Raw genomic sequence first — 21047 nt, 5'->3', positions numbered from 1 at the left:
CGTTAGCGGGTGCTGGGGCTCGGGGGGCACTGTGGGCACCGTGTGGGCTTCTCACCGCTCCTGCCTCCTCCCTCCCCTGGTAAGTTAAGGCCGCCACAGCAAACCAGCCCTAGACCTCTCATTATGACCTCAGACGAGCCCCTACCCGGAAGCTGCCTCTGGAGGCCAGTTCTGTTGATCAGACTCGAATCTAAGACTTAAATCTTCCAGACACATTTGGTGAGGTTAGCTGGGAAAAATGGAGAGAACGTGGGCAGCCATGGAGAGGAGCCACGGGAATCTGAGAGCTGCAAAGAGCAGGTGAGCAAATCATGGTGGAAGAGAAGGCTCGAGGTGACCTGATCTTATTTCGAGGTGTTGCTCTCAGACACTGGGTTTAAACTCCGGTCCGAGACAGACTGTGTTGTTTGTTGAGTGTTTAGGATTGAGAAGGGCACTTCCCAGAAGGCCTGTTCATGGCCTGGGTGAGCAGGAGGCGAGGGGCACCAGAGGACCCCCCAGCTCGGACCCCACTCCTACCTCCCCCACAGCGTTGGAGAGGATGTGGACGATCTTCTCGTGCGGGGTGGCGACCACGCTCTGTCCGTTGATCTCAATGATCCGATGTCCCACGCGGACGCCTCCTCGCTCAGCTATTCCCCCTCGCATGAGGCTGCAGATCTGTCAGGGTCAAAGGCCAAGTTAGCCCTCACAGACAGCACCACACGTCAGGGAACTGAGTGGGGAGAGATGACTATCTTTTCTGGAACCCTCTGCCCCCAGCATTCTCCTCTCTAACAAGCTGCCAGGGTTTGGTTTGGGACATCTGTTTCTTTTCACAAGAAAAAGGGTTCCGTAGGCCCCATGGCCACCTTGGTCACACAGTTTGCACAGGGAATGCAGAACATCACTGGATCCACGTCACACTGAATTCTGAGCACTTTTCTTCCCAGCTGAGTCTTGGTAAAAGAGCTGTTTGGGCCTGTCACGGAGTTGTGATTGTTTTCAAACTGTCAGCCTGTGTAGCACAGGTGGGTATTATTCCCCACAATCACCCCTGGGACTTGAACATTGAGCTGTATAAGGCTAGCAACCTGCTTTTAGGGTCACAGTTACAGGAGCCGGAGTGGGGCTGGGACCCCATTTTGTGTTCCAAAGTGTAGCCAGCCGGACGGAGATGCTCCTTTTGGCACTCCCAACTCAGCAGCCCTTGTGCAAACTCCCTTCTCACAGAAATGACAAGGTGGCTGGTTTCTGTCCCGGCACAGCCAGGCACTGCGTGGGCAAAGGCTGCAGCTGGTGCAATCAGCCCTCCGGGGCCTGGCACTGCGGATAGAGCCACCCCCACTTCACACACAAAGCAACCGGAAATTTCCCAAAGGAAAGTGTTTTGAATTTATGAAGTCGGCTTTTCCCTGCAGACTGCACACGCGGAATGCGAGCTCATGTGACAACAGGCTCCCTGTGTCGTGAGCGTGTGGACCCTGCAGCCCCTCGGGTATCTGGGGTGAGGACGTTCCTCAGGTGCTTGCCACACTTCAGATAAAGCCGAGGGCCCCACCTCTGCGTATAACAACTGTCTGTTCATCTTTGAACTTTTGATACTAGTCACACATCTACAGAGCAAACAAGGAAGTACAAACAGACAGAAACAGGATGTCTGACCAACACCAGCGGGAGGAAGCCTGGCTTCTCTCCTGAGAGGCAGACGAGGCCCTCAGGGACAGGGAGCAGATGAAGCCGGCTGGATGTTTCAACTCCCACTGGGAACGCCAAGGGGATTTCTAAACCCTTAAATGTACTTGGAATAAAATTTTAATTACCCACAACTCTTAAGTGAAATTTGAGGAGGAAAAAGAATAGGGTTCTTTTATCTGAAAAGGTGAATGCAAAGAGAGGGAGGGCACACCCAGTATCTGTAAAATCGAGAAGGTTCCAGACAGAGAACAGATTTGTCACCAAAGTCCGGAATTGCTGAGTCCAGAACAAGGCAAACTGGGACAAAGAGGGAGCAGCACTGAGTATGGAGTTTCTGTCTGGGATGAAGAAAACATTCTGGAAAGGGAGAGTGGTGATGATCACCCCACTTTGTGAATATACTTAATGCTACTGAATTGTATGCTTAAAAATGGTTAAGTGGTAAATTTCATGTTGTGTACAATTTACGACAATAAAGAAAAAAAGGAAGTATTATTTTTATTATTTTTTTTTGAGGAAGATTAGTCCTGAGCTAACATCTGCTGCCAATCCTCCTCTTTTTGACGAGGAAGACTGGCCCTGAGCTAACATCCGTGCCCACCTTCCTCTACTTTATATGTGGGACGCCTGCCACAGCATGGCTTGCCAAGCAGTGCCATGTCCACACCCGGGATCCAAACTGGTGAACCCCGGGCCGCTGAAGAGGAACGTGTGAACTTAACCGCTGCGCCACCAGGCTGGCCCCGGAAGTATTATTTTAAGGTAGACATCCAAGTGACGAAAATACTCTTTATACCCAAAGTGCCAATTCAGGTTAAAAAGGCAAAGCACAGGTCACTCACGCGGAACAGCCAGGAGGGCGGGGGTCTCAGCCTGGGCTGTGCTGGAGTCACTGGGGAGCTTTGCAGGGCTCCCGGGTGCAGCCAGGGTAGAGAGAGGGCGGCAGTGCCCAGGCCAGAGGGGAAGGAAGCCCTTGGTGGTACATCCCAAACTCTCTCAAGTTGGCGGCCAGGAGGGCCACCCTGCACCATCACAAAGAGACACCACAGTCCTAGGAAGGGAAGGGCCTTTCTTTTCTTACATGGAAAGGCACAGAGTTCTCTGTCCACGGAGGACGTGGAGCCTGCCTTTACCCAGGCATCCTTTTCCTTGCTGGATTCTTTCAGGGAACTGACCAGATTAAAAAAAAAAAATGGGGGCACAGCAGTTAAGTTCATATGTTCCTCTTTAGCAGCCTGGGGTTCGCTGGTTCGGATCCCGGGTGTGGACATGGCATCGCTTGGCAAGCCATGCTGTGGCAGTCGTCCCACATATAAAGTAGAGGAAGGTGGGCATGGATGTTAGCTCAGGGCCAGTCTTCCTCAGGAAAAAAGAGGAGGATCGGCTTCAGATGTTAGCTCAGGGCTAATCTTCCTCAAAATAAATAAATAAATAAAAACAAAAACCCAAATCCCAAACCATAGTTTGTCAGACTTTTGGAAAAGGGTGTGGAGTTATACTTACAATTCCGTTCTGGACGCTGAAACCCAGCTGGTAGCGAAGGTCTGGTCTCCTGATCAACACGGTGGTCACCGGAGGACACCGCACGATGTTCAGCTTTACCCGGGACTGATTCTTCAAGCCCTGAAACGTGGATAAAGTGCAGTGCGTATGCCACCACCGAGGCGAACAGAAGAGAGAAAAGCTGACAGCATCGAAGGCAAGAGAGGCCCTGTGAAGTCCCCGCCATACACAGGCCAACGGGACAATCCACTGCTGGGGAGAGAACCGCCTGTTTACAGAGAGCCCTTCATCCCATCTGGAGACCCGTTTCTGTGGGCAGTGTCTGCGCTTTGGGAAACAGGCTGTGTTCAAGGGATCTGAGAAAAGTGGTCATCTGTGAAACTAAGACGAAAATTGCCACCTGTGCTTTTAGGCTTGAAAGATGAAGGATGCACAAGCTCTCTCCTGGTCGGGAGAGAGACAAGAGGGAAACAGACTTTTTCTCTGAAAGGCAAACTCTAGCCATTCCTCCTCTTCTAACGAAGGACATCTGATGCACAGCAACTGAGTCAACCCATCAGGGCTCATTTTCTCTCGTCTCTGCTGCTCCTGTTCCCCCTTCTCTCTGCCCGTTAGAGATTTTATCAACATTCCTACAAGCACCTGGGGAGAAGCAGGGAGCAGAGGCAGGAATCCATCAGTGAAGGGGTGTAGGATGGGTGCTGGTGCAGAGGGACATGAGACATTTCACAATCCTTGGAAACACGCCCCTCCCTCTAAATCAGAATGGAGTGGAGAGAGTCAGTCTTTAAAGGGGAAAAGGGGACTCCGTCTCATTTCAGAGTCTGTTTAGAGAGCTTCCTGTACCCGACTCTGTTAAGCTGAGCTCAGGCCTGTACTCCTGTCTGCTGAGCACATGCACAGCAGTGACCAGAGCCCTGGGCTGCTCAGGAGCACCCTAAAGCATCTTCACAACGCTGGGCTTTCCCTCCCTCCCTCCCTCCGGCAGGGGAAGGTTCTGCTCCTGCAGTCCTACCACCGACATGTGAGCTTCACCCTAAGAGGGTGCCAATCAGTGATTCAGCCCTGAATCAACATCCATCTCCCAGGTCCCCCTGAGATGGCCTGTTCTGCCTCAGTGAAGTCCTGACTGCTGGTGGTCCAGACCATAGTAGGTGCTTTCCAACCCGTTTCAAGTCTCAAGCAAAAAGGGAAAGATTGGCAACAGATATTAGCTCAGAGACAATCTTCCTCACCAAAAAAAAGAAAAGAAAAAAGAAAAAGTCATGTCACACAGAGACAAAGATGTTCCTCATGTACCCTGAGGGAAGCAGACCACACAGCTTGTGGCTGGAGGCCCAGCTGCCCCAGGCCCTACTCTGAGAGTGGGGACGAGGGAGATCTCAGCACTCCTTCGGGAAACGCCTGCCCCACTGGACTCCATTCCAGCAAGGCCAGCTGATTGGGAAACGGCTCAAGGTCAGCTATAGTCCCCCTCCTCCAAAGGGTCAGAGGTGAGGGGGAGAAGCTGTTTCTGAAAGATGGTACTGTGGGGTGGGTGGGCAACCTCTCCTCCGGGAGAGAGCAGCCACGAGAGGAGGCACAGGTGTTCAGGAAAAGGTGGGCTCTATTCCACCCAATACCAGGGACTCACGGTATCCCCTGGAGACAGCACCCCATCAATTTGCGAATGGGTCTGGTGTGTGCCCTTGACGGGTGAAGTGGGAAGAGAGGCCTGGGAGAACAATGACAAATCCATTTCAGTCTGAAAGGTGATCACCTCTTGTTCTATAAATAGAATCTGCAAATTCCACAGCTGCCGCATCAGTTCTTGACCAGTCTACAAACTCTCTCTCCGTGGGAGGTCAGGATTTCTATTTCACATTTTGTAGATGCGGACACAGACCCCGACTTGAAAGCTGCCTTTTCCAAGGCTCTGTGGGGTCAGGACTGGGCTGATGGATCCCCTGCTCGGGCCTCTGCCTTCCTCACAAGGCACCTTGCCAAGCAGAGAGGTGAAACTAGTGATAGATGACTTCAGTGCCAACAGAATTTGTGGCAAGAGTGCACCCTGCCTCAGTGGCAGAAGTGACCCACACGCCTTTTGTTTCTAAGTGACGCTTTAGATTGACGGATGGAGAGGGGCTTTTTCTGCCTCTGGTTGTCTGGCTTTATTATGCTTGGCCAATAGGTATATACCAGTGGTTCTCAAAGAGGGGACCCCACACCAGCAGCATCAGCATCACCTGACCCTTTTTGTGAGAAATGCAGAGTCTGGGATCCACCCAGACCTACTGAGTCAGAAACTAGAGGCTTGGGACCCAACAATCTGTGTGTTCACAAGTCTTCCTGGTGATACACACTCAATTTTGGGAACTGGTGTAGACTACCACTGCAGAACAATGAACCCACCTGCACCCAGGTGACAATTTCTCCAAGGGATGATCAAAGCCAAAGATGTCAATTTACTACTCACACCTGTGGCCAGTGTGCTCCATGAGAGCAAGAGCTAGCAACATTAGGGTGGTGGTGACGGCTTGTGGGAGAGTTGGGTGGCCTGATGCCCCATCAGCCATCTCCATGTCTATACTGTGAGTGGGTGCCTCTAAGACGACTGTCCATCAAAACCCATCCTGACGATGAAACGGCCGAACCACCTGTCATTGAACACCGACTCTTGCCAGGCACGGACCTGGAGAGTGACAGGAGCCGTCTCCTTTAACTTCCTTGAGAAACTGGCAGCTACAGTTAAGCCCGTTTTATAGAAGAGGAAGGAACCTGAGGCTCAGAGATACTAAGCAAGGCACCCAAGTTCACCCACAGCAAGCTTCAGTCCCAGGACTGCCTGTATTCAAACCCACAGCACTTTCTCCTACACCACGACCCCCCATATAGACAACGGGAGAGCGTGTGTCACGCATGAGTAAGGCTTGCTCAACAAAGAAGCCAGCCAGAGCAGCTGAAGAATGAACTTGTGCCCCCAAATCTTTTATTCTAGCCTTGCATGGGGCCGTGTTTTCAGCTTACCTTCCTACCTGGCGAGAGTTCTATGGGGTTCCTGGCCCCGGGCCTCCCTGCTGCCTTTGATCAATTCCAGTTTGTCCTCTCAGTGTGTGAAGTTTAACAGGAATCAATTTAATTTCCCACCTCCAGCGTCTTGGCCGGTTTCCCCGGTGTTCTGAATTGCTGTTTTCTGCAGGCTTTGAGCCTCCCATTGGCTGTGAGTTGGCCTATGGTGACTTGGGGTGCACACACAGGCAGCCGTTACCAGTGTCTCTCTGTGGTTTCTGGAAACCTCTGGGAAACTTCTCTGGTTCAAGAAATGATGTTTTCAAAGTGGGGCAACAGAACGAGCCGAGGGCGATTCTCCCTGGGGAGAGAGAAGTCCGCAGGGGCTCCTGGCCTTCCGCACAACAGTAGGTCCCATAGTCCATGCGGACAGGGGGCGCTCTGGCTTTCTGCTCCAACAGCGGGGCCAGCAGGACTTGGTGAAGAAGACTCTGCTGCATCTGGGACTCAGGGCCAGCCCGGTGGCGCAGTGGTTAGGTTCACACATCCTGCTTCGGTGGCCCGGGATTTGCTGGTTTGGATCCCCAGTGTGGACCTACGCACTGCTTATCAAGCCATGCTGTGGTAGACATCCCACATATAAAGTAGAGGAAGATGGGTACGGATGTTTGCTCAGGGCCAGTCTTCCTCAGCAAAAAGAGGAGGATTGGCAGCAGATGTTAGCTCAGAGCTAACCTTCCTCAAAAAAAAAAAAGACCTGTGCTCAAGTTGTGTCTCTGTCACTGTAGGCCATGGCGCCTTAGACACTCCGCTCTACCCTTCTTCTCCCTCAGTGTCCTCATTATCAAAACAAATGGTGACACCACTAAGGGCCCTTCCAGTTCTAATTTCTATGATTTCACCCCTTTTCATGCTTTGCTTTCTTTCCTAAATGTATTTGCTCACAACACCACATCATAAACATTATGTCTAAAAACATCTATTTCTAAAATTAAAAATAGGCTTCCTTTGGTGGGGGGACTGCTCAGACATCATTCATGGATATATTTCTCTCTTCCTTGAGTGCTGCTTCCTTCCCATTCACTTAATCACTGAGTATTTATTGATCACTTTGCAACATGCCAGGAAATGTGTTAGGCACTTGGAGTCAGTGGAGCTGGGCCTCCAGGAGCTGAGGCGAGCTGTGGGGCACACAGCAGGACAGCCAGAGGGTGTGTGTCCCTTCACCTCCCTCTTGCCACAATCACACACCGTGAGACCAGGAATTTATGGGAAACGAGTGAAGGATGCTGAAAACGAGGAGCATGTTGTTAGAATCACAGCCCTTCAGACAAAGCCATCTGCTTTCAATGTTTATACCTACTGACCACTGGGATGGTTCCGGTATGTTTGTGAGGTACAGGAAAACCTTACATGCAGACCAAAAAGCAAGAAAGTGGCTCTATTTTCTCAATGTTACCTAAAGAGTTCACATTGCTCTTGTGGGTTTTCTTCCCTTTTGTGTGAATTGATTTAAGATGCCTGATTTGTCCCTTGGTGAAAGAATTTCTAGATTGTGGAAATGTGTTGCAAGATGAGGCTTAGGGAGAAGGCAATTTGAAGTAACTATGCATTTGCTCTGCTGTTCCTAATCAATGCTTCAAGTTGGGTCCCATTAACTTAGATTTCTGAGCTACCATTTTATTGGAGGTGCCAATTAAATAAGTGGTCATTCTGTCCCCATGACAACCGTGGAATGGTACAGCCAATTCAGAAATATGGTGGGAGAGGAAGGGTAGGGAAGAGAGGAGGGGGGAGGAGAGAAGTTGGAATGGTCTCTATAGCAACAGGAAAGCAGAACCATGATGATCCCATGGAAGGAAGCAGAAGTGATGCTCTAGTTTAAAAAAGAAAAAAACTGGAGGGCAGGACCACGGAGGCAATGGCACGAACAGCAGAAAGCTAACAAGCTTTGCCTACCAACACAGTCATGCGTTGCTTAACGACAGGCACACGTTCTGAGAAATGCATCATTAGGTGATTTCGTGGTTGTGGGAGCATCATGGCGTGTACTCACACAAACCTAGATGGTATAGCCTGCTGCACACCTAGGCTATGTGGTACTGATCTTATGGGACCACCATCGTAGATGTGGTCTGTTGTTGACTGAAACATCATTAGGTGGCACATGCTTTAGGAATAATGAAGGGCAAATAAGAGCTGGGGAAGAAGGCAATTAAAATAATACCTATAATTCTATTCTAGAAATGTCTTCTATTTCCCATAACTAGGGGGAAAAAGTCAACACATATTAAAGTGGTAAGATGCAGAATCTATCACTTTAGACTGTTGATCCTCAAAGCACAGCTGAAGACTCAGGATGTCATCATCCAGGAGTTTGCTGAAAATGCAGACCCAGCCCAGACCTGCTGAATCAGAACCTGCATTTAACAAGACTCCCGGACGATTGAAATAAAAGTTTGCAAAGCACTGATCCACCAGGACGAGAGCTGCCTGTTAAACGCATTGCAGGGGGCACAGACACAACACCGAAACTAGCAATACTAATGCAAAGCCTTGAAGAAGCCCAGAACCTTCCCCAGCAGTGGCCCAAGGGGGTGGGGGGAGGGCAGTGTGAGCATCTGCTCAGGTGTACGCAAAAAGGGTGTGTTGTCCAGAGAATTTAAAAACAACAGTACAACTCACTGAAAGTCTTCATTTGGTACTGGCAAGTCCAGCTGAAATCAGTGGTGGAATTCTCCTCGCGGCCGAGGAGGACCATGGGGTGGCCAGTCACATCTTTTCATTTGACAAGGCCGTGCTTCCCTCAGCCCTGAGGAAGTGCAGCTGTGTCCTAATTGGGGCCTGCCCTGCTAAGCACTTCTCTGCTGAGGGCCGCCACAAAGGCACTGTTTTTCTTACGCACCATCTTCATTAGTTACATCTCTTTCATCACTATGTGGCCTTTTAATTTTCTGATTCCATAGACACTCCATTTAGAGACATCAAAGGTCAGCTACTTGCTCAAACAAACCTTTTCCTCTCAGGAAATTGCTCAGACGGTGCTCTGAGCAAGCTGTTTCCACCTTGACGTGTGAGCCATCGGACAGAAGCTGAGTCCCGTGTGGCACCAGGGGAAGTCAGTGCTGCCCCCCTGGCTCTCACAGCCTCGCTCATCTCCTCTGCAGGGGCAAGGAGGGGTGGAGAGGGGGATTTGGACTCGTTTGTCTGCTGGGGGGTCCTGGGCAAGTCAGCTACGCCTGCGGAGCCTCTGCTGACTCATCTGTGAGCCAGGCGTTTGCCGTCCCCTCCCTCACGGGCTGTCTGTCGTGAGCAGGGAGGTGACTCAGATCTGGCAGGTGTGTAATGACCCCCGGCATGCAGTAACTTGCTCACTGGTGTGAAAGCACATCTGTGAACCTGGGCATGTGGGAGTGAGATGCCAGCCATGGATGGGTCCTGCCTCCCCACCCTTGGCCTCTCCACCTTATCACACCACCACATCAGCCTTCCCAGGCCAGGCTCAGACCTCTCTCTCCTGCCACAAAGCCAGCCCAGTGCCCACCAATTTAAGCGGGAACTCCTGAAGGCTCCCTTCCTCTCTGCCACCCACCTACGCCCTCTTCCTCCTTCAAGGTGCACCTTCAAGACAGGATAAGACGCTGCACCCTCTAAATGCTCACAGCATTTCATCTCTATGTTGCCATTAGGGCCCACTGGACTCTTTCAATGATAAATTATCCTCCACGTGCATACTGTCATTCTGGCTTCCCCACAGTTCAGCTCAGCACCTAACGGAGGCCCAATTAAACATGTGTGAGTGAATATGCATGTTCCAAGTAGATTCTTTTATCTTTAATGCGTATTAAGCAAGAAGTAGAATTTAAGTGTAAGATGTAATAAAAAGAAATTAAATGAGGCCAGAGAAGACTATTTCTTTCTGGGTGTGATTATCTTACGAGGAATTAGAATCTAATCCATTTCATTAAAAACAAAGAGGGACCCATCTCTGTATCCTATACACACATTCACCTTGACCTCCCACCCCATGACACCCTTGGCCAAGGATGTTGGCTTTTGTGATTTTCTTTTGCTTAGAATAACTATTAGATGAACTCTCTCTTTCTCTCTTGCAGCTACATTCTAGCTAACAGGCTTTCAGGAAACCCCGAGGGATCACGGAAAGTCGTTGGATCCCAGTGTGCCTGTGGGACCACAGTGCTGGGTACAGAGCTGGCGAGGTCGACAGATGCTGCAGTGGAGGAAAAATACTCTTGTTCCCACTGGCCATGCCATCAGCAGGTTCCAATGTGCTTCAAAGACTTACACGGATGCTTCATTTCTAGGATGAAAATCCAATTTCTTCCCCTCAAATATTCGCATTTAATTTTTCTTTAAGTAGCTCTTCTTAGCCTTATGCAATAGTATCAGCTCAAGTTGAACAAGAAGTAATTACGTTCAGGGGTGAGAATGAGAACACAGACTTCACCAGAATCTCCTTCTTACGGTACCCAGCACGTGTGGGTCACATTACACAGGTTCTGGGGGAAGATAAACGCACCTGGATCACAGCCATGGTCCCTGGGAAGGAAAAGGTATCCTCAAACTTGAAGCGTTTCCATGATTCTTAACAGGGATGGCAAGTCACCTCAAGTACATCTAGCTGGCTATAAGTGATTGTCTGGATTACTGAGCAGAGGAAAATTCTGTTGGGGCTGAGTCTGGGCTCGGCGGGAGAGAGCACTGTGATTGACAAGTGATGCCTGTGGTTGGCACGGTATTAGAAAGTACTGTTTATTAAGTGAGCCAAATATCCCATGCCTGATCTAAAAACCATTTCAGGGAGGAATCTGTAAATAGTGACTCGATGGTGAACAACCTGAGTGGAAGTCCATGCCTTTTGTGTTTGTGTCCCCCTTAGTGCCTGACACTCAGAACACATTCGTAAATACTAATGACTGGATTGCAGTCACACTTCCTGCCATTTCAGGTCTACAGTAGAGCTGATTTCCCCCATTTACGCACCTTAATGATGCTCTGGCAGGTGGACAGAGGCAGGCCCACCAGGCTGGTGCCATTTATGGACATGATCTGGTCCCCGATGTTCAGTTTCCCAGACTTCTCTGCAGGCCCGCCATGCATCATGTTGGCGATGATCACGGTTGGCAAGATGGATCCCCAGCCAGACTCCACGATCACCACACCTAGGATTTCTCCTTTCTGCTTCTCTATGAAGACCTGGAAGGAGAAACACACTTAGATAGGCTGAATCAGCAACCATCCAGGCTAGCGACAGAAATCAACGCATTTCCCCTCTTCCTGTCTTGACTAAAGAAGATAGACGGGTCCCTGATGACTCCAACCCAAATGAGTCCCGTCTTCTCTGTACTCCATGGCATTTGGGGTTGTGAGAAAAGATTTCTAAATGATTTAACACAGGCCCCACCCTTTTATAAATTCTTGTTCAACATAAGCAATCTTGCCTTGGCAATACAACCTCAAGGGGCACCAGGGATTTTTTCTGTAGCCCCAGTGAGCGGGAAAGAGGCTGTGTCAGTAGGAGCTCTGGTGGCGTGTTATGGATTCCAGAAATGGCTTTCGGATTCTGTGCACAGGCTCCCCCATCCCATAGTGCTTCACAGATTCTCTCCAGCTTTTAAGATTCTTGAATTAAAAATAAATAAATATACATTACAGAAACACTTCTCTGCAAGAAAAAAGCTGAGGAAAAAGAAAAAAAGATGCTAAAGTTATTGCAACCAAAAGGTTGGAGGTGCAGACAGGAAGAGCATGCCTTGAATACGCGTAATTTTTGTGGCCTTCCTGGCAGGCAGAGAAGACGGAGTTAGTTTTGGATATCTGCAGCCTGGTCAGGTGTGCGACATCACAGAGGGATAAGACATTTCTTGGGAGCATCTCACAAAGAGTGTATTTATTTACTCATTTTCATAGATACACACATGCTCGAAGGCATACTGTAGCGGTGGCGGTTGGGGCCTGACAAAGTCTCCTTCACGAGTTGTGTCCCCATCCTCTGGCTGCTAGAATGCACAGCTGGTCCCTTCCTGGGGAACTGCCCAATAGAGATACCCCTGTTATGAGTTGAATTATATACCCCCCAAATTCATATGTTGGAGTCTTAACCCCCAGTAGCTCAGAATATGACTTTATTTGGATATAGGGTCTTTACAGGGGCAATCAAGTTACAGTGAGGTCATTGGGGTGGGCCCTAATTCAATATGGCTGGTCTCCCTATAAAAAGGGGGAAATTTGGACACAGACATGCACAGAGGGAAGACAGGGTGAAGATGCAGTGAGAAGACGGCCGTTTACAAGCCAAGGAGAGAGGCCTGGCATAGATCCTCTGTGGCCCTCAGAAGGGACCAACCCTGCTGACATCTTGATCTCTGACTTCTGGCCTCCAGAACTGTGAGACAATAAATTTCTGTCATTGAAGCCACCCAGTGTGTGGTATTTCATCACAGCTCCGAACACACATTAGCCCTGTCCAAATTGGTGTCAGTGACTGCATGGCACAGGGAACAAAGCCTGCCAGCTCCCTTGGCCCAACGTGGAACAAGTCTGTCCTGCGATCTGTGACTCAGACCTTCTCTCTGGCTCAGAATGAAGCTCATCTCCAGCGAGGCCACATTCCTCCTCAGCATCCCCATCATCCTGCTGCCTCCACTCGCTCTTTCCTGAGGGCACACTCCCCAAAAATCCCTTGAACAAGAATCCTTGTCTCAGGCTCTGCTTCTAGGGAACCTAAGAGACCTAACACACATCAGGGGATAAAAAGATCACTTTCTCAGGAAGGTTCTTTTCTCCTGTTAAAGTCCCAGCCCTTCAGCTGGACTTTCAGGCCCTCCAGTTCCGACCCAAACCCCACACCTCTTCATGCCCTCTCCCACACACATGCCCTGCTCCAGCCACGCTGCCTCATTCCTGGCTCCCCAGACAATTCCTGAGCTTTCTGATCTTCATGCTCCATTATTTGGCCCAGCCCTCTGCATGCTCCTACACTCTCCAAAAAATATCCAACCTCTAGATAGCTCAGATGGCCATTTCCCTTCAGATGCTCCTGCAGAGCTCGGTCTGAAGCAACGGGGCCATTTCTGGAGGAGCACAGCATATATCATTGGAAACCCCAGTTCGGCTCCATTCTGCCAGGCACAGTTGTCTGACTAGTGCTTGTGCTCAGCACCATCATCTAACTTTTCTTTGGCACCCTTTCCTAGACTGTGAGCTTTGTAAGGGCAATGCTCAGGTCCTGTCCGCCTCTGGATCTCACCCACATCTTAGCCCAGGACTGCTCGGAGCAGAGGATGCTGTGCCTCATGGGCGATGCCCTCCACAGCTGTCTTTAATAATACGGTTTCATGTGTGAGGAGCCAGGGATGGGCCTGAGCCCTTAGCAAGGCCCTGCCAATACCACACTCTTCACCCCTGTCCCGCCCTCCCTTCCACAGCGGGGCTGCCCTGTGCTCCCTGGGGCTCCTGCCAGCGGGCCCAGCCTGGAGGAAAGTACCTACATCTTTGCAGTTTTCCGACTTGGAGAAGTGGATCAGGTCGTCGTTGTACATGTCCTGGGTGTTGAGCAGGTCACTGTACTCCTTCTGGCTGAGATCTTCGGGGTTAATCCCATTTGCCCTGAGGAATTCCTGGTATGCCACGCTAAAGGCCTGCCCAATGGACTGTGCGATCAGCTGGGCCTAGATAGCAGCAGAGAGGGAGGGCGGAGGTCAGCAGGGCAGCTGCTGGTGGACGGCCTGGACCTCCTCGGGGCTAGGAAGCCTCTGGAATCCGCCAGGCCAGTGGGGCAACCTGGGGCACTAACGCCTGCTGGAGGTCACTTTCAAAATCAGTGGGGACATTTTTGATTATGACAATGATCCTGAGGAAGCTACTAGTATTCAGCGGACAGAAGTCAGAGATGCGGGACTTACTGCCATGCAAAGGACAGTCCTACACAGTGAGTCATTCTACAGCCTGTACAATTTTGAAATATCCCACTGGACGTTCATGCATACACAACACCTGTGTCTAATTATCTGAGTCCGGGACTCAACTCTAATCAATATAAAAACACAAAGACTTTAATTGCACAGCTCTAATACACACTGAACCTTCCAAGAATACAATTATCAGCCTGCACCTTTGCTGTCCTGTGGGCGATTCTCTGTGTGTGTCTATCTATTTACTTATTTCTTATTTAGTCCTCAATTCAAAATGTCAAATAGAAAGAGGTTACAATATTCAGCTGAATACTGTATTCTCATTTCCAGACTTATTAATCAAGAAGGTTTAAGCATCCGGTAACTCCATTATTCCTTCTGGAATGGTTGGGCCCAGGCATTTATACAGTGTAGTAAGTATAATTTTATTTTAGCTTGCTTTCCTTTTATTTATCCTTCGTGTAACATTTATGGCGTTACTTTATTTTGTGACAAAATTTTCAAAAGGGGAAGTTATATTATCTGTGAATTTCATTTCAGGATAGTAATGGGACATTACAAAATATCTGTTGTGAAAAGGGACTGTTGGGACCAACAGAGTTAAGAACCCCGATCTAGTCCGAACCTGCATTTTCCATGTAAGATTGAGGCCCAGAGACAGAAAGCAACCTGCTCAAGGTCACACAGCTCACAGGATGGGAACTCTCCTTCCATTGTTCTTTCTCCTGCACTGGACTTTGATAATGTTTCCCTGAATTGATTAACCAACACGATGACTCAGATAGCCAGCAGCACTGAGCACTTCTTATGTGCCTGCGCCGCATTAAATGCTATGCAAGGACCTCACATCACGTCTGTGGCTGATCTTCAGTATGACGCGTCCACAAGCCCACACCCCAAGCTCTTAAGGCTAACGGTGTTTCAGAATTTAGAAATCTTCAGATTTTAGAAAGGTAACAGGGTACATATATTATACATAGTGTAATAACCCTTTTAGGGCCTAGGGAAGTGCCCTATAAATGAACACAGTAATATTCCCACAGCAAAATGTGTAAGATCCACTGTGAGCCAGACAAACCTTATAAATTGCCTCACGGCAGTTCAGGGCTCGTTTACCAGTCAACTGACTATGAAAATTCCTTCAGTTTCTCAGGACTCTTTAGACTTTGGAATTGTGGATCTGTCTTACTGTCCCCACCGGACAGATCAGGAAACGGAGTTGAGAGAGGAAGCTGCCCTCCCCCTGGGAAGGGAGTGTGTGGGGGCTGAATCCTGGCAGCCTCTCTGTGAAATTCTAATGGGTGGAAAAACACCAGAAAAAAAGATCTCTGGAGTGATGCTTTCAACACACACACAGTTCTAACCTCTACTCTCATTTCTTTATCTTTCCTAATTTTTGCTAAAAGCAGCCAAATAATCGCGAAATCAGAACTTTCTGGGTGGCTGGCCGTGGGAAAAGAAACGTTTAACTTTTCTCACTCTGGGAATCTGGTGCCTTCACATGCCACAAGTCACCTCAGGGCCCACCACCCTGTCTTCTGCTATAAGACTGGAAGGGAGTGAGGCATCGCTTCAGGCATCAGAGGCACGTGTGGACAGACGGGCTGAAAAATACATGCTGAGAACACGACCAGTGGACTTGCTGACCATCGTTAATGGATGCGTCTGGCGAACGCCCAGCCTGATATTCATATGCTATCCGAGTATCTGCTGGCACCACACAGCAGCCCAACAAGGGAGGCACGACTATTGCACAGGAGCGTCGAGGCCTCACGCTTGCACATGGAGGCAGGATTCATGTCCAGCACTCCCGGGTCTGGAGCCAATGCTCCTCTTCCATCCTTCCTTCCAAAGCAAAGGGGTAAGATTCCCAGGTTCACTTCTGTCCTAACTCTGGCTTCCCCAGCCTTTCCTTTTATCATCTTCCCCCCGCCCCCCAGGGACCCCAGGGAACAGAAACCCCTCCTTGGGAGATCCAAGGCTGGTGGAGGTGGCTGAGGGTCATCAGGGATGCTGGCGCCTCGGGAGCAGCGCTAACTCCACCTTTCACTGGCCTGCAGGACACAGGAGGCTTGAGACTCTACATTTGACTCTTCTGGAACTTTCCAAGCACCTTCTAAAACTCATTTTGCCTCAGTTTGCAAGCCTGGCCACAGTCTTAAAGGAACAGCTGGGAGAGCGGCCAGGAGAGGTGCTTCAGGCTCTCCGCCTTCTCAGCATCCTTGTCCCTGGGGCCGCTTTCTAGAGAACCAGCCCAGGAAAGGATGGTGCAAAAAGTCTAAGCGTCTCGCCATGTCTGTGGCTGCAGCCACGACAGCTCTGGCTCCCCGGAGAAGAGCAGTGTGAGGAAGGCAATTTCCTGCAGCTAGATGAACTCTCTCCTGGAGAAAAATGGCCCCTTTTAAGGAGCCGAGGCTACTACAGGCAATTTTCTTTAAATAGATAAGGGCTCTCTGCTCACTTCCTGGAGCCTCTGGCTGGAGGACAAACGAGCACATCAACAGAACTGACATGCCCTCTTGGGGGCTCTGCGGCTCCTGGCCTAGAAGGGAGCTCTCAAGGCCCGCCAAGCTTTAGGAGAAGCTTGAGTGCTCATGCAGCTTGAAGCCTGGTGGCCTCGACAGCACATCCAGGAACAACTGAGGAAGTAGGCCGAACGGGCCCCGCCTCTGCTGTAAACTAATTTTCTCTGCCGACCTTATCACCTGGAGAGATGGGGGTTAGGAATCACTGGCTTTGTGACAGGAGGAGCAGCTGGTTATCATAAGGTTTGGGAGTGGGTAAGGGCAGGGATCCCAAGGTTCCTGTAGTCCACAGGGCAGTCCTGCACAACTGAGAATTGTCTTTCCAAAATGCTCTAGTGACACGTGAGACCTGCTCAGGCCCTCTCAGGTCTGACTGCATTCCCCTCACTCTTCTCATTCTAAACTCTCCAGCGGCTTGGTCTCTGTGTCTTTCCTCAAACCACATCAGCAGGTCCCTGCCTCAGGGCCTTTGCACCTGCTCTCTCCTCACTCTCACTTTATTCAGGTCTCCGCTCCAATGTCACCTCCTCAGAGAGGACTTTGTTCGCCCTCCCTGAAATGGCCCCTCCCTTTATCCTCTAACCTAGTTTTATTTTTCCTTATTGAACTCCCCACTACCTAATTTGATATTCAGTACGTTTTTCTATTTTTTTTCTGTCTCCCTACAACCTTCACAATGAATACTCTTCATCTGTTTTGCTAAACCTTGAATCCCTAGCTCTAGAACGCTGCCTGTCACATAGTAAGTGCTTGATAAATGCTTCATGTGTGACTAATTAGGCTGATTCAGGTTCTAAGAAATAAAGAGAGAGAATAAGGCCACCCATATAGCTCAAGCTATATGCAGGGAGATCAGGGGAGGCCACCCTTACGTCCTCAGACTCGAAGACGTGGCAGATCATCTTGTACTGCCTTTTCCCATCCTGGGACGGGTGGGAGGCTTCCACGTTCTCCTGGGAGTTGGAGCGGGGCATCCGCCTGCGGGCCATCAGCACGACGATGTTCCCAATGTCTGCGATGTAGGAAATGGTCCGCAGAGGGTGGTCCATCATTGTCTCCTGGAGGGCGGAAGGGAGAGGAAGGATGTCCAGCGCAGCATCGAATGACCCACGAGAGAGTGTGCCACCCCTCAGCCCAGCCCAGTGTGGTCCCCATGCAGAGGGGCCCCGGGACTCACTGCAAAGACCCTGTTGGCAGATTTACATGCACCCACCCAGGCCTGGGGACAATTCCCTTGGCGAATGATAACCCAGAGCAGGAAGTGGCCTGCAGTATATGAAAAGAAACGTCAATCATTTCACAACCAGTGGAATCTCTGCTGGAGAAGTAAAAAAAAAAAAAAAGCCCACAAGAAAAAATTACATGTGATGGTTGTATTTCGTTTGTGTGTGTGTGTGATTTTAAAATTTCTTAAAACACTAATCTGTACAAGTTCATGAATCATCTAATAAAAAATTTGAGAATTATTAGCAAACAACATCCATGGTTTATCTTTTCCTCTGATCTTCAAGAAAACAGTCATCCCCCCTTCTCCTCCCAGGTAGGCATTGCAGACACCACCTTCTAGCTTGTACGAAAGCCAGCCCCTGGGGACAGCGGCTCTGCAGACATGGGCGCAGTCTCTGAGGGCCCCCCGGGGAAAGGCGGGAGCTGGCTAATACCTGTGTGTCGGCATTCAATACTTTGATTCTCTGGGTAGAAATGAAGAGATCCACCTCTGTCATTGGCTGAGATTCACCTTCAGGAGCCTGAGGAGAAACATACACCACGGGAAAGTTTAATATGTTACTCCGACCTGGGTGCCTGGGAGCAAGGTTAGCTCACACACAGAGGCACAGGGACACAGTCACCAGAACGGCAATGCAGACTCCAGGGCTGGACGGCCAAAGCTGAAGGGGCCACACAGAGGATGGACACGTGCATGAGAGTTAGCACCTCCAGGTTAGCGGGGAGAATGCAGGATGCCACCTGCTTCTTCCCCTGCAGAAGCAGTAACTTGCTGCAGCAGATTTGACTTGATGAACAGTGATCATGAACGGCCCTTTCTGCAAGGGCTTCTGAGCCCAACAGATTAAAGGAATAAGGGCAAGTGAGTCATATCCCAGGCCGTTGGAGAAGTCACTTAGAGTCTGCACCTGCTCGAGAGATGGGGGAGCACATTTACAGCAGGTGCAAATGAAGTCCTCCTGGCAGTTCTGGTAAGAGAGTCTCCGTGCTCACACACCACCACAGCAACACAGAAGCAGGACCCACTCCTGAAGCCACCCCAGGAAGACAGAGCCCCAGTGCTTCAACATCCCGGGGTAGCTCATAAGCACCTAGAAGCCCCACGACCAAAAAAGCACACCAGTCTGGTTCACTTAGGGTTTAACTCCGCACACGTGTGGTTATTAGCGAGTTTTCTTTTTTGCATCCAGCAATCTGAGAAATCCACAAATCAGACATGACCGTAATTGAACAGACCCGGGTCCCTGCGACATTAATGCTCCTGGACGGTGGGAACTTTCGCACGACTCTACGATTCATTTAGCGTCTCCAATCTGCTCCCTGTCGTTCCTCTGAAGTGAAATGACTAATGAGCAACAGAAAACAGCCACTTTTAGGCAACTGAGTTTTGAGAAACGTTGGCTTATGGGGCGGTTCAAAAAGAAATCTGAACAAAAACTTGCTGGATGCAGAAAACAAAAACACGAAATAAGAAGGCAAAACATAAATAAATGAAAAGAACAGGCAGAACACCAAGCTGATGACGTTATTTGTACTGCACCTTCTTCCTGCTTTTGGCTAATTTCTGGGCCATCTGCTTAGCATGGAACAAACAGAGACAGGAGAACAGTTAGAAGAGAATCTGCAGACTCAAAGTTGAAAAGGGAATCGACAAACTAATATTGATCGTGGTATCAGGCGTTTCTGTGGGAGGAGGACTGACTTAAAAACAATCCCACTCTATGATCAATTTCCTAGTTGAGAATTTAGTTGGTGGCAGGGCAGTAGGAGGAAGAAAATGTATTGAGGTGCTTTTATACTTAATCCCATTGCTGTTTTCAGAGAGTCAAGTTTTGGTTCTGTTGGTTTTCTTTATTGCACGCCTATTTTCTATTTGATTGATTTCGGCCTATATTTGTATCTCCTTCTACTTATCTTTGGGCTTAATTTGCTGATTTTTTTCCAGCTTCTTGAGACGAACTTAAACTATGGATTTTGACACTTTTGTCTTCTCTGATATATTTAAAGCTATGAATCTCCCTCTAAGTACTGCTTAGCTGTATCCCACAAGTTTTGACATGTTGTAATTTAATTATCACTTCATTCAAAGCATTTGTAATTTCCACGGAGACGACTTCTTTGAAACTTGGATTACTGGAATTGTGTTATTAATTTTAATACATCTGAGGATTTTCTAGTCATCTTTTTGTTATTGATTTCTGAATTAATTCTACTATGGTCAGAGAACATATTCTAATTTCAATTCTTTGAAATTTGATGAGTCTTAGCTGTATGGCCCAGAACATGACTGACTTTGGTGCATGTGTCGTGTGGACTTCCAAAGACACATTTGCAGTTGTTGAGAATAGTGTATCAATGTCAATGAGGTCAATTATATTGGTTAAGAGTATTGTTCAAATTTACGTACTTGCTAATTTTTTTTGTGTTTGTTCCAACATTTATTGAGAGAAGTATGTTAGAATCTCCAGGTGTTACTGTGTATCTGTCCATGACTCCTTTTGGTTCTGTCAATCTTTGCTTTATCTATTTTATGTCTATGTTATTAGGTGCATATGTATTTAAGATGGTTATGCCTTCCTGTCGAATTGATACTTCTGTTGTTCTCCTTCTTTATCTCTAGTAATACTTCCTGCCTTAAATTTGTGTAATATTAATATAGCCTATCCCTAACTAGAAATGGATGTAATAGTCCCCCTTTTTCTTATAAGTAGAAGATAGCATAAGCGATAAAAGCAGAGACTCCGGGGCCAGGTTGTCTAAAACTGGATCCTGGCTTTGCTACCTAGAGTTGTGTAACTTGGAGCAAGCCACTTAAAGTCTCTGTGCCTCAGTTTCCTCATCCGTAAAATAAGGATAAAAATAGTACCTACCTCATAGGGCTGTTTTGAGGATAAAATAAATATATGCAAAGCTCTTAGAACAGTACCTGGTGCACTAGAAGCACTACATTTGTGCTTGCTGTTCTATGATTATAATTTATCTCTGTCAGGAGGCAATTTCTTGTCTTTTGGTAAGGCTTGCTATATATACACAGATCTCGTACGAATAGTGGTGAGTCAATGGCCAAACCACGAAGGCTGCTGTGGTGATGGGAGTGGGTGGAGAAGGAACTGCTCTCTCACATTCCTGCATACTCACCTGGTAGAAAAGATCTTTAGCTGTCAGCAGCGCATCTCTACTTCATTAATAACTA

The 21047-nt window shown here is 48.8% G+C and overlaps 1 protein-coding gene and 1 long non-coding RNA gene across 6 annotated transcripts in view; one reads left to right on the top strand and one right to left on the bottom strand.

The window, feature by feature from the left end:
* APBA1 (amyloid beta precursor protein binding family A member 1) overlaps window positions 1-21047 on the bottom strand; it is a 215195-nt gene that overhangs the window by 3604 nt on the left and 190544 nt on the right. For 3 of the 5 annotated variants that reach the window (XM_070495556.1, XM_070495554.1, XM_070495557.1), the window contains 7 exons: window positions 19395-19427; window positions 18289-18375; window positions 17500-17685; window positions 13680-13859; window positions 11173-11385; window positions 3181-3300; window positions 520-660 (listed from right to left, as the gene is read on the bottom strand). In XM_070495556.1, coding sequence (XP_070351657.1) covers window positions 520-660; window positions 3181-3300; window positions 11173-11385; window positions 13680-13859; window positions 17500-17685; window positions 18289-18375; window positions 19395-19427 — 960 coding nt within the window. Of the gene's footprint in view, window positions 1-519; window positions 661-3180; window positions 3301-6186; window positions 10729-11172; window positions 11386-13679; window positions 13860-17499; window positions 17686-18288; window positions 18376-19394; window positions 19428-21047 lie in introns of those variants that run through there. The other 2 variants (XR_011497275.1, XM_070495558.1) reach the window with 2 other exon arrangements.
* LOC139041671 (uncharacterized) lies at window positions 13872-17493 on the top strand. Its single transcript, XR_011497276.1, has 4 exons — window positions 13872-14119; window positions 14433-14515; window positions 15509-15963; window positions 16163-17493. It is a non-coding gene; the product is annotated as an uncharacterized lncRNA (long non-coding RNA).

The sequence above is a fragment of the Equus asinus genome, chromosome 23 (assembly GCF_041296235.1).
Source record: "Equus asinus isolate D_3611 breed Donkey chromosome 23, EquAss-T2T_v2, whole genome shotgun sequence".
In the NCBI taxonomy this organism is placed as follows: domain Eukaryota; kingdom Metazoa; phylum Chordata; class Mammalia; order Perissodactyla; family Equidae; genus Equus; species Equus asinus.
The sequence above is the reverse complement of the archived record's forward strand: the minus strand, read 5'-3'. Positions and strand labels throughout refer to the sequence as shown.